Here is a 12,779-nt window from a genome sequence, read left to right as displayed (position 1 = left end):
GCATAGCATGGATACCCTTGGGATCCACGTGTAGCAGCATTTGCAACCAAAGCAACACAAAGTGGCTGCAGCACAGAAGCGATGATTCAGACAACCAGCACACCTATACCCCAGCCTGTAATCCCAGCTGAGTTGCAAGCCTGCTGGTAGGTCTGCTGCTAACCATAAAGGTAAAGAGGTAAAGAGACCCCTGACCCTTAGGTCCAGTCACGAACGACTCTGGGGTTGCGGTGCTCATCTCGCTTTATTGGCCGAGGGAGCCGGCGTACAGCTTCCGGGTCATTTGGCCAGCATGACTAAGCCGCTTCTGGCGAACCAGAGCAGCGCACGGAAACGCCGTTTACCTTCCTGCTGCAGTGGTACCTATAGGGACCGAGCAACGGGAGCTCACCCCATCGCGGGGATTCGAACTGCTGACCTTCCAATCGGCAAGCCCTAGGCTCTGTGGTTTAGACCACATACAGTCATGTTAAAAAGGAAGAAGGTGCTCTTTGAACTCTGTGGTTTTACCTGTCAGGACATAATTACAACCACCTGCTCCTTAGCAGGTCTTAAAATAAGGTAAATTAGTGGCCGCTAGAACACTAATAGCACAAAATTGGAAGACATCAAAAATCCCAACTATAAATGAGTGGCAATCTAAATTATTTGATTATATAGAATTGGCAAAAATGACACAGAAAATAAGAAACCAAAAAGGTACAAAGTTTAATAATGAATGGAATAAATTTATGACATATATTGAAACAGATGTAAAAAACCTAAAAATCACAGTAGGCTCGATATAACGCTTGCGACGTAAAGAGGTTTAAGAAAACGAAACTGCAGATAGAAAACTTCTTGTAACATATTCCAAAACCGAGTTGAAGGGAAGTCAATTATTGTTGTGTGATTTAGTTATTTAGTTACTGTAAGTTTAATTTATTGGTGTCTTATGTTATGTAATGGTTTGTGGGGTTTTTTGCTGTTTTTTGTGTTTTGTTTGTCTTTTTTGTTGTTTTAATGTCTGGTGTTGTATAATGAATTAAAACTAATAAAAAATAAAAAATCAAATAAGGTAAATACAACCTCTGCTGAACAACAACACATGGCGTATTACCATCATTTATTTAACATAAATAAAGCCAAAATGGAGAAGCCATGTGTGAAAAACTAAGCACACACTACTGCTTCCGTAGGAATGAAGAGCCTCAGTGGGTAGACAGGTGCTGCAAAACAAATGTCCTTGCTTAATTGTATAAAGTGGGACCAAAATTGCTGTTTTTCCAAATGACGCCATAAACCCCTTATACTTCTTCATGTTAACACATAAGATTTCTTGCTAGAGGTTGGGCTGGGGGACAGAGTCAACGCTGGTAACACCTGCCACCCTTCTTATATAACGAAACCCTATATGTGATGACAAAACATGGCAACATTTAAGGAAACTTACCTGATCGCACTGCCATACAGGACTTGCACAAAGCCTCTCTGCTACTTGCCTACCGCAGATGCAAGCTTGTTTACTGACTCTTGGACAGGGCTGGCAGTCTCCTAAAGGTAAGGCAGAGTTAAATATTAGAATACAGCTTGGACAGAGATTGTTTTAATTTCTTCACCCAGCTGGGAATGTTAGAAGAGGAGCAAGAGAAAACTGATCCTGCTGACAAAAATGAGAGTCAACCTGAAGTAACATCCAACACAGAAACATCTACCTGGATGACAAGGTTTCTCACAGTTGTGCTGTCCACAAGGCAGCTTTCGCCCACAGGGCAGCTGACACGACCACTCTTTTGTGCTGCATCTTCGTGGCACAGGCTTAGCCTTCTTGCAGTAGCAGGTTATTGTGACCATCTTTGGACAAGGCGGACAAGGACCTAGAAATAAGAAAAAGGAAGGTTATCACAGAAATGATATTCCAGCACAGAACATCCGAGTTGTCGAGTCAGAATCAACAGGGACTGGGGAGACCTTGATTCGAATCCCCTCTCTGTATTGAAATTTGCTGGTTAACTTAGGGCAGCCTAAGCTACCTCACAAAGCTATTGTGATGACGCATTGAGAAATCCATGTGTGAGATTGTATTATATTGTATTTAGTATGTGCATGTTAGTTATACAGTAAGTAGTGGCTAGTATCTCAAAGCTTTCACTTATTGGCAACTTTTTAATGTGCCACCTGATGTAAAAATTCAGTTCACTCACATGTAACCATATTAGTAACCATATTATATTTTTAAATCCGCACCATCCTAGGCTTTTAATTACAATCATACCTTGGTTCTGGAACAGCTTAGTTCCCGAATGTTTTCGCTCACAAACACCACAAACCTGGAAGTTGCTGTTCCGGTTTGCAAACTATTTTTGGAAGCCGAACGTCTGACGTGGCATCCACAGCTTCCGATTGGCTGCAGGAGCTTCCTGCAGCCAATCAGAACCCACACTTCGGTTTCCGAACGTTTTGGAAGTCGAACGGACTTCCAGAACGGATTCCGTTCGACTTCCAGGGTATGACTGTATAGCTTACGTACAGTTACATTAACATCACATACCTGGGTGACAAAGTAGCAGGCACCTGTGTCCACAGGGAGGCTTGAAATCTCTTTCACATACTTGGCCACAGGAATGTGGAACTAGCCAGGGATCAAGTGGCGGGTCCTCTACCTTTCTGCAGTAGCAGTAGTAGCGAGTGGGAGTCTCCGATCGCTTGTACTCAAATCTGCACTTTGGACTGAAAGATCAGATGAAAAATTCACAGAGACTTTGGTAAAGTTCAGCTGAAGTATACAACTTTACTGCAACCGCAACAGTGATGCAGCCACAATTATGGATGCTAAATGCCGATTCAAAGTCCAGTGTTTACCAACAATGGGGGGGGGGGGGGAAACTGTGACACTATAACATCAACCATTAGCAACTGAAATAGATTTATTTATTTACAGGATTTTTTACACTGCCTTTCAAAAATGGGTTTCCAGGAAATTTACAGAGATGCATGTAAAAACATAGTATTAAAAATACAGGTTCCATCCAAATGCATTCTTAAACAAATAGCTCAGTCAGTAGAGCACGAGACTCTTAATCTCAGGGTCATGCGTTTGAGAGCCACATTGTGCCAAAGATTCCTGCATTGCAGTGGCTTGGTCCTACGGGACCGCCTCTCCTGGTATGCCCCGCGGAGGACCTTAAGGTCCACAAATGACAACATTTTGTAGGTCCCAGGTCACAAGGTGGTTAGACTGGTCTCAACTAGGGCCAGGGTCTTTTCAGTACTGGCCCCGACTTGGTGGAACGCTCTGTCACAAGCGACTAGGGCCCTGCGGGACTTGATATCTTTCTGCAGGGCCTGCAAGACAGAGCTGTTCCGCCTGGCCTTTGGTTTGGACTCAATCTGACCCTTATGTTTCGCTCCCCTTATGGTCTCAATTTATCGGCTACTTTTAAAATGAGGCTGCATTTTAAATTGCATTTTAACTTGTATTTTAAATTGGTTCCCCCCCCCCCCCTATTATGTTTGTACTGCAATTTTATTGGTGTTAGCTGCCCTGAGCCTGGCTCTGGCCGGGGAGGGTGGGGTGGGGTATAAAGAAAAATTTATTATTATTATTATTATTATTAGACTAGATGACCAAGTCCAAGTCTACACTTCTATGATCCTAAGTGAAAGCAGCATTAAAGAGAGAAAACGGTTTAAGCAGCCCCAGAGAATAAAAGTATTTACCTGTTGCCAAAAAGATACCAGCATAAGCACCAGGTGAACCTCTCTGAGGAAAGAGTTCTACAGAGAAGGCACCACAATCAAAAATATGTTTTCCCTGGCTGCCAGCTGCCTCACTTAGCAGATTGTCTTAGTTCATGGAAGCTTGATAAGGAAGCAGGTGTCCCTTCAGGTAGCTAAGGTCAAAGCCATGTAGGGATTTCAAAAGTGAAGCCCTTGAGTTGTGTTTTGCAACAGACTGGAAGCCAATGGAGTTCTTTCAATATCTATGAGATGTTTTCCCAGCAACTGGTCCTTGATCCTACCAGAGCAGCTCTATTCTGGACCGGAAATGAGTTTCTACCATCTTCAAGAGCAGTCCCATATAAGAATAGTCTAACAATAAAGTTATCAACCCACAGATGAAAGTTGTCAGGCTCCCTCTATCCCAAAGAGGTTGCCTAAGCTGGTGAAAAGCACTCTGCGCCACCAAGGTGCCTTGACCCTCCAGTGATATAACAGGATGCAGAGATATCCATCCCACAGGGAGGAAACCAAACACTGTTTCTTCAAAAAAATAAAAATAAAAATAAACCACCCACTCAAAAGAACTGCTGTCTTCTTCAGTGTATGGACTTCCATCCATATTGTACCCAAATAAGACTTTTTTTTGTGATACTTCAACAAACATTATGATTACAACTGTGCACTGAATGAAGAGGTTAGAGATCAAAATTATCACACGGAAATTTCACATTTCCATTCTACTGCTGCTGTGCAACTGCTTAACCCTAAGCACCACTCAAAAGAACAAAACAGGATCACATTTGCCATTAAACAAGGCTAGAGGCTAAAAGAATTCAGGTCAAAACGCAAGGGAAGAGCAAAAGGGCAGATTATACCAACCAGAGTAGCAAAAAGGAGGAGGAAATTAGGCTTTCTGTCCTCAGACATTATTTTATTTTTGGTTATGTTATGTTTCAACAGGAGCATTTCCCCAGCTTTAAAGCTGTATATACTAAAAGTTCTTGAAACAGAGAACTTTCATCTGAGCAAATGGTGTGGGATTCAACTGATTTACAATGTTTTAAGTTCACCCATTACTACTTAAACGTGTTTAACTTTAGTTGGCTGTGCTCACAGAGCAGCCAAGTCCTCCGTCACGGAGATAGTATTTTTCATGCACACAACACCAACGTACCCTGGGATTGCTAAAGATACTTAAATGCAAAGGAATTTTTTCATTAAATGCAACATTAGAGCACACATTTTACAGCTGTCTGGCTCTTCTTTTAAGTACTGTTTTCCCACCACATAAAGGAGCTTTCAAAATAAAACCGTAAAAGCCTACCAAGGCCATGGATAATCCCTCTTCCCGAAATCATCATCTGTCAATGGAGAAGATATTAGAAAAAGGCTATCCTTAGCCCACTTCTGAATGCAAGGCATGTGAAATATGCAGAAACATCCAGAACAACTCCAGACCTAGAAGGCAGATAAAGATGTTTCAAAAGCCTTTCCAAGTAAACATGCTGATTTGGAGTATAAAATTCAACACACATATGCAACAATCCTCCTCTCCCACCGCCGCAAAAAAAAAAAAACCTAAGGTGAATATTGGGTTTTATTTATTGTGCTATGTCCTGGTGTAGATCCTGTTATCAGGCTGTGTAAAGCAGCATTTTATTTATTCCAAAAAATATATATATTGTTAGCGTATTTACATGAATCGAATGCTCCATTGAATCTAATGCGCACCCTAATTTTCGCAATGTGATTTGGCCAAAAAAGGTGCATATTACATTCAAATAAATACGGTATTTGAATACAGGGTATGGAGTTTAAACAAATGGAGCACAGACTTATTAGTAGTTTTTTAAAAATGTGGTCAAAGCATGACAGACACAATTTCACAATTTCTGTATTTCACAACAATCCACAATATAGTTTACCAAGACCGTGTGGCCATACTGACTCCTGGAGAGCATCTTGAGCCCACCGTGTTCATCAAAGTGTTGGTGCTGACCTTTAAAGCCCTAAATGGCCTTGGTCCTGTATACATGAAGGGGCATCTCCACCCCCATCATTCAGCCTGGACGGTGAGTTCCAGCTCCAAGGGCCTTCTAGTGGTTCCCTCACTACGAGAAGTGAGGTTACAGAAACCAGGCAGAGTGCCTTACACCTTCCGGTGTGCATGCCCCCCCCCCCCGCAGGTGTCAAGGAGATAAATAACTATACAACTTTTAGAAGACATCTGAAGGCAGCTCTCTATAGGGATGTTTTAAATATTTGATGTTTTATTATGCTTTTGTATGTGTTGGAAGCTGCCCAGAGTCGCTGGGGTAACCCAGTCAGGTGGGCAGGGTACAAATAATATATTTATTATTATTATTATTACTATTATTATTATTAAGCATAGTGCAATGAAACAGATAAGCCAAGGTTTGGCTTAGTGTGTCATCCAAACACAGGATTGTGGTTAAGGTCTCTCCTCCTTAGCCATTAACCAGGGGACAAACCTTGGGTACAGGCAGTGGTTAAGGAGGAAATACCTTAACCACGATCCTAGGTTCAGATGACACACTAAACCAATCTTGCATTGCACTAAAAAGACCAGGAGAGGAGCCTTTCTGGGAGCCAACACATTCTCACATTCCTGGTAAGCCGTAGTTTGCTTTACTGTGATGTGCAAACAAGCTCAGAGTGCAAGAAAGGTAGGTATCTCTTCTCCCATTTGTCCTTCAAAGAAGTCACTCTTCCTTGGACCTGACCCCTTTCAGAGTATGCTTGTCCTGGCTAGGATCCATTCCGAGCAAGAGTGCACAAGTGAGAGAGTGCTGAAGGCCAGGAGCTTGACTGATGATTTCAACGCGTGGCAATTTTAGTATCAGAAGTGGTAATTTCAATTGTACCAATTACTGTGGTTTCTTAGGCGGGGGAGGGGGGATGTGTTGATGATTCCCTAAATAAATGTAACAGGATGCAGAGAACAGGTTGGATTTCTGCAGCTGGACCCAATTCAGGCAGTCAAAGTAATAAAACAAAATTACGTTTTCATGCCCAGCCACAATACGAATGTCTGTAAAATGAGAGGCTTTTGATCACTTTCTGAAGCTATCAACATCATTTTGAAAGGAATTCCAAAGATGAAGTGACAGCACAGTCGAAAGCATACTTCTTTATATGCCCTCTCTAACTGAAGAGCAAATACATTCCAACTAAACAGCAAATGTTGAAGAAGTGGTACTGTTACAATACTCTATAGTGTAAGATGCTTACCGCTTGGTTTCTCTTAATTGAAGCAATACATATCAAGCACGTCATTGCCCCAGACTGAAAAGCATCATTCATGTACTGCCTTGTGCGTTCCAGTTCACTTGCATCTCCATCTTTGAACAAGACAGGAAGACAATTTTGTTTTTTGTACAAAGCAGTAGTCAGTGCTATTTTATCCTAATGTTAGAGGACCGGTGCCAAAGGATAAATCAAAAGCTTATTTGTGAAGCTCTTATTTCCATGTAAAACAAAATGCCACGCTAACATTTACTGGTCTGAAAAGGAAACCATACATGAATCAAGGCCATACCTCTCTAAACCCCAACATATAATGACTACTAAGAGACTAATGTCTGTGGGAAGACTGTTTCATAATCAGGGGACTATCAAAGAGTAGGTCCTTTTCAAAGTTTCAGTCACCCAAATCTCCAGTGAATCTCAACTCACAGGCTGAATGATACAGGGAGAAGGGCTCCCTCTGTTAACTAGGTCCCAAGCCATTTAGGCTTGAATTGGGCTTGGTAGTGAATAGGCAAACAGTGCAGATCTTTTAAGAACAGTGTTATATGGTCTCCTACAGCTACTTTTGTGACAGATTGAGCTATAATTCTGAGCATACATACATACATACTGTATGGTTCCTATAATATAAACATTCATTAATGTGTTACTACCCCAATTATAGAAATCATTATCTGAATAATGATCTCAGTGTAGTGATAGATAGGTCTTTATAAGGCAAGGGCATGTGAAATAAATAAATAAAAGCTTTACCAGTTTGATTTGTATAAGTGGTAAATGTCTTGGCCAATATTTTTCCATGTTTTCCTTTGATATCTTCATCTTCTTCTTCTTCAGAGGAGGAACTAAATTGATCTTCAACAAGCTTTCTAGCTGCAGCTTGGTTAGCCTTCTTAATTTCATCAAATTTTTTCTGAGAGGTTAGCTCTGTTAGGGGAACAAAGTTTAAACAGAGTTTAAAATGTGACAGCATCTTTCAGAAAAATAAATGCAACTAATAAAAACTGTTTAAATAACTAACAAAGCGAACATTAGATGCTTTAAAAGGAAGATTTTTTTTTACAAAGGCCACACCCGAGCACGGTTTCGATTATCTTCTGGCATTCTTGGAAGGGGCACATGACTCTTCACAGCTGGTTTCAGTATTTTCTTGAAACACAGACTATACTTCCCTGGTTCTTACTGCATAAGCAATGTATACAAGCTCATTTACATTTGCACTTCTGCTGCAAAGGTGAAGAAGGCATACAATGGATTGTATCTAAGGGCCCAACTTATAGTTACACATAAATGTGCATAATCAAACCCTTAACAGCTTTCTTTCCTGCTTCAGAAGGGGCCATTTTGGAGCAAAGCAGCAGTGGAAGGGAATGCCTAAGTCTTCATACATCCATTGGCTGCATCTCTACTCCAAAGAGCTGCTTCTATTCTCCAGTGTGGGGATTCCACATCCATACATTTAAAGGTCATTGCTTCCCCCCAAGAATTATGGGAACTGCAGTTTTAAGGGTGCTGGGACTTCTAGCTTTGTGAGGGGTAAACTACAGTTCCAGGATTCTTTTGGGGGAAGTCAATGAACGTCATGTAAGCACATTTGCATATAATACTTGTCTAGTTTTCAAATAAGTTCAGCAATGTAAAGCACAGCAACAATATTGCAAATGACCTAAATGTTCAATAATTACAGCAGCAGCCACACAAATCAGGCATGCTAGCACTTCTTAGCTCCAATGTCTCAAATAACTGAGCAGGCTTTGGGAAACCGATTGCTTTTAGTGAAGGACTGGTACCTTTTTATTGTAATTATCTGTTTTAATACATTTTATATTTGCCTTAATTGTATCAATGCTTAATTGGTCGTTGCTTTTAATGATTCCCCACCCAACAGTTTTCAACTGCTCTTATTGTAAGGTGCCTCGAGTCCCTGTTAGGGAGAAAGGCAGGGTATAAAACATAGTAACATTAACCTTAATACGGATCAAAACAAGCGTACACTGTACCTGTTAAAAACACAGAGCTTAAGAGAGTCCACCTTAGATAAAAATGGTCCCTATTATGAACTGGTTTGTATCCTGATGGAGATATATATATATATATATATATATTTGCTTTCGTAGATTTTCACGGGTACAGGAATGCAGGTTTTGGTGTCCTCGGGTGTCTTCCCGTGTAAAAGTTGGGGTGTCTAGGCGACGTTTCGACGAGGTCTCACTCGTCATCTTCAGGCTGGTGCTTTCGGCTTCTTGTTACTGGAACAGAGCGGGATCTCAATGTTTGAGTTCCTATAAATACTGTAGAGGGGGTGTGGTGTCTAGCCTCCAATGTTCTGGGCAGAGAGGAAGTTCCCAGGCTAGTGTGCCTTTTCTTCTTTTGTTCCTTAATTACTTGAGAGATACCTTGAGTGATTTCTTGAGTGATATCCTGAGTACCACTTAGGTGGGTCATTAGGTGTGGATTAGTTGCTAAAGTCTTTGTGTCTTGACCTCTTGAACTTTGTGAAGAGTTTTCCTGAGAAGATGGCTGTATTGCACTTAGTTGTGCTTTGGCTTGGCTTCGTGTATAGGGGCGAGCTGTGGTTTTGTGGCTTGTGTCAGCCAGATCTGTGTAGGGATTGCAGGGGGGTGCAGCATCCGGAGGTGCCACCATGGATTGGCTACTGGATGGTGTCAGTAATTCATCTGTGGAGAGGGTCTGGGTTTGGGTCTGGTGTGGTTGATTGGTGTTGGCGTTCTGTGTGCCTCTGGATCTGGTGTCAGTTTTTGTGGGGAGGGCTAATTTCCAGATGTCTGGCAAGCGGGATGTGTCGTCACGCTTGTTCATGTTGTGAGGGTGTTTCTCTATCTCGATGGCTTCCATGATTATTCTCTTGTGGTGATGTTCCGTGTTAAAGAGCAATTTGGAATCTGCAAAATTAATTTCGTGTCCTGTTTCTTTCATGTGTTGGAAAAGAGAGGAAGAAAAAACTTCCTCTCTTTTCCAACACATGAAAGAAACAGGACACGAAATTAATTTTGCAGATTCCAAATTGCTCTTTAACACGGAACATCACCACAAGAGAATAATCATGGAAGCCATCGAGATAGAGAAACACCCTCACAACATGAACAAGCGTGACGACACATCCCGCTTGCCAGACATCTGGAAATTAGCCCTCCCCACAAAAACTGACACCAGATCCAGAGGCACACAGAACGCCAACACCAATCAACCACACCAGACCCAAACCCAGACCCTCTCCACAGATGAATTACTGACACCATCCAGTAGCCAATCCATGGTGGCACCTCCGGATGCTGCACCCCCCTGCAATCCCTACACAGATCTGGCTGACACAAGCCACAAAACCACAGCTCGCCCCTATACACGAAGCCAAGCCAAAGCACAACTAAGTGCAATACAGCCATCTTCTCAGGAAAACTCTTCACAAAGTTCAAGAGGTCAAGACACAAAGACTTTAGCAACTAATCCACACCTAATGACCCACCTAAGTGGTACTCAGGATATCACTCAAGAAATCACTCAAGGTATCTCTCAAGTAATTAAGGAACAAAAGAAGAAAAGGCACACTAGCCTGGGAACTTCCTCTCTGCCCAGAACATTGGAGGCCAGACACCACACCCCCTCTACAGTATTTATAGGAACTCAAACATTGAGATCCCGCTCTGTTCCAGTAACAAGAAGCCGAAAGCACCAGCCTGAAGATGACGAGTGAGACCTCGTCGAAACGTCGCCTAGACACCCCAACTTTTACACGGGAAGACACCCGAGGACACCAAAACCTGCATATATATATATATATCTACACTTCAAACAAGATTTCAGCTTCTGCTCAGGGCGATTAGAAGCTATGCAAGGGTGTATCTAAACCTCCTATCCCACCATACCAAGAAGCCTTTTTGGAAATATAAATATATATATACACACACAGACAAACACACATATACACACAGTGTAAAATAATAAATTAAATGCACTCATTCTTGAGGCAGCTGCAGGAATACATTTTATTTTATTTTTAAAAAAAAACACCGCCTCATGCCTTTCCTATTTCACCTGGGCCCCAAGTGGAGTATGAGAGGATTCCCCCCCCCCCTACGGTAGGTGTGTGAGGTTGTGAAAATACTCACCGCGGGCTCCTGAGGCGTTATTACTACAAGCCCCGGCGGCCAGGGAGGCGCCTCCCCTTCCCCTTCCCCGGCCGCCAGGTCCGCTGCCTGCAGGGACCCCGCCAGCTCCGGCTCTCCCCCTTCCCCGGCCACGGCCGCCCTGGCGCCAAGCCGCCTCCATCCTTCTTCCTCCACCTCCTCCCTCCCCGCCGCAAGGCCCGTCGCTCGCTCGGAGCCGGGACGGAGCAGCCCGTCGCCGCCCGCCCGCCCGCTTTCAGAGGATGAGGCGCAGCAGCTGGAAGGATCCAGGTGTAGCCGACGTAGCGCTTAGCACTTCCTCGGCAGCTCGCGGCGTGCCGGCGCCTAAACTACAACTCCCGGCATCCCTCGCGGCAGAGAATCGGAAGTGGGAAGTGCAAACACCGGAACCGTGGTGTGGCAGGACTCCTCCCCCCCCTCTTTCTGTGCGGCGCATAAAGAACCGGCGGCCTCCGAAGTGATCCACGGAGAACTACAGCACCCAGAATGCATCAGAAGGAGTGCCGTCGAGCGCTTCCGTTTTGCGCAACTATATGTATAATTTATTATTATACATATATATTTTAAATTTTATTATTATTATTATTATTATTATTATTATTATTATTATTATTATTATTATTATTATTCCACGCCCATCTGGTATTTAGAACCCGCCTGTTTCCCCCCGACAGGGAACTGTGCAAGGTCTCATTCGCCCGGGGTCAGATATTTCAGTGTTTTTCCTGCAGGGTCACATTGGTCTATACAAATTTAATACATAATAAAAGTATTTCTCCACAACCAGGCGTTTGGCTGATTAACATTCTGTGGTTTTTAAAATGTGTTTGTGGGAGGGGGAAGTTATTGGTTTGTTTTTTATGAAGGGCAGTAGACAATTTTTATTATTATTATTATTATTACTACTACTACTACTACTACTATGTTGCCATTAGTTACTACAGCTAAGTTTTGTTCCAGATTTGCTCAGCGAAATGTTACTGGGCGTTTATGCTCTCTGGACTCCCCAGCCCACCCCTCCAGTTTGTGTTACTTAGCAAAACCACTTGACATTAATCACATTCAGACAATCAATTTGCATGTCAGGCTTCTTCAGAATAAAAAAAGTCCCATGGCAAAAGAAGAAGAAAAGCAACATGCAGAAGGAAAAGTTTTGAGGGCAGTTGAAAAAAACTTTTTTGTGTGTGCATACACATTTCGGTACTTCAAAAGTGCTGTTTTTCAGGTTTCAGCAGTCTCTCCCAAGGACTGAAAAAAGCAAGCAAATTCCTCAAGCCCCTTTTTTAAAATCAGGCAACCTAATCCAGACTGTAGCTAACTGATTATTTGCTTCTTTAAACACAAAATGCCAGTGTACTACAAAGAATAGTCACTAATTGTTGCAGTACAAGTTCTTTTTTCTGTGTAAACCAAGAGTTAATAATTTTTTTCCTCCTATTTTTGGGATGCCTGTATAGACCAGCGAGAGCACAAATATTAAATATACACAACATGTTTTGCCAAAACAGAACTGAGACATGGAATGTGCTTATCAAGAGGTTGCAGAACACTAAGGGCTGCTGAGAGATTACCTCACCTCCCTGCATCAAGGTCACCTACCAAGACAAGATCCAAACTACTGACCAGAGGGACCCAGGAAGCAGTTGTACCTGCACAGCTTCC

At 42.6% G+C, this 12,779-nt stretch overlaps 1 protein-coding gene across 6 annotated transcripts in view; it reads right to left on the bottom strand.

The window, feature by feature from the left end:
- NFXL1 (nuclear transcription factor, X-box binding like 1) overlaps nucleotides 1-12,779 on the bottom strand; it is an 83,081-nt gene that overhangs the window by 48,684 nt on the left and 21,618 nt on the right. For 5 of the 6 annotated variants that reach the window (XM_083754894.1, XM_083754893.1, XM_083754891.1 and 2 more), the window contains 6 exons: nucleotides 7,726-7,899; nucleotides 6,955-7,064; nucleotides 5,027-5,160; nucleotides 2,531-2,709; nucleotides 1,695-1,856; nucleotides 1,433-1,533 (listed from right to left, as the gene is read on the bottom strand). In XM_083754894.1, coding sequence (XP_083611020.1) covers nucleotides 1,433-1,533; nucleotides 1,695-1,856; nucleotides 2,531-2,709; nucleotides 5,027-5,160; nucleotides 6,955-7,064; nucleotides 7,726-7,899 — 860 coding nt within the window. Of the gene's footprint in view, nucleotides 1-1,432; nucleotides 1,534-1,694; nucleotides 1,857-2,530; nucleotides 2,710-5,026; nucleotides 5,161-6,954; nucleotides 7,065-7,725; nucleotides 7,900-11,099; nucleotides 11,481-12,779 lie in introns of those variants that run through there. The other variant, XM_083754895.1, reaches the window with a different exon arrangement.

This window comes from Podarcis gaigeae (genome assembly GCF_964106915.1).
Source record: "Podarcis gaigeae genome assembly, chromosome: 9".
Classification (NCBI taxonomy): Eukaryota; Metazoa; Chordata; class Lepidosauria; order Squamata; family Lacertidae; genus Podarcis; species Podarcis gaigeae.
The sequence above is the reverse complement of the archived record's forward strand: the minus strand, read 5'-3'. Positions and strand labels throughout refer to the sequence as shown.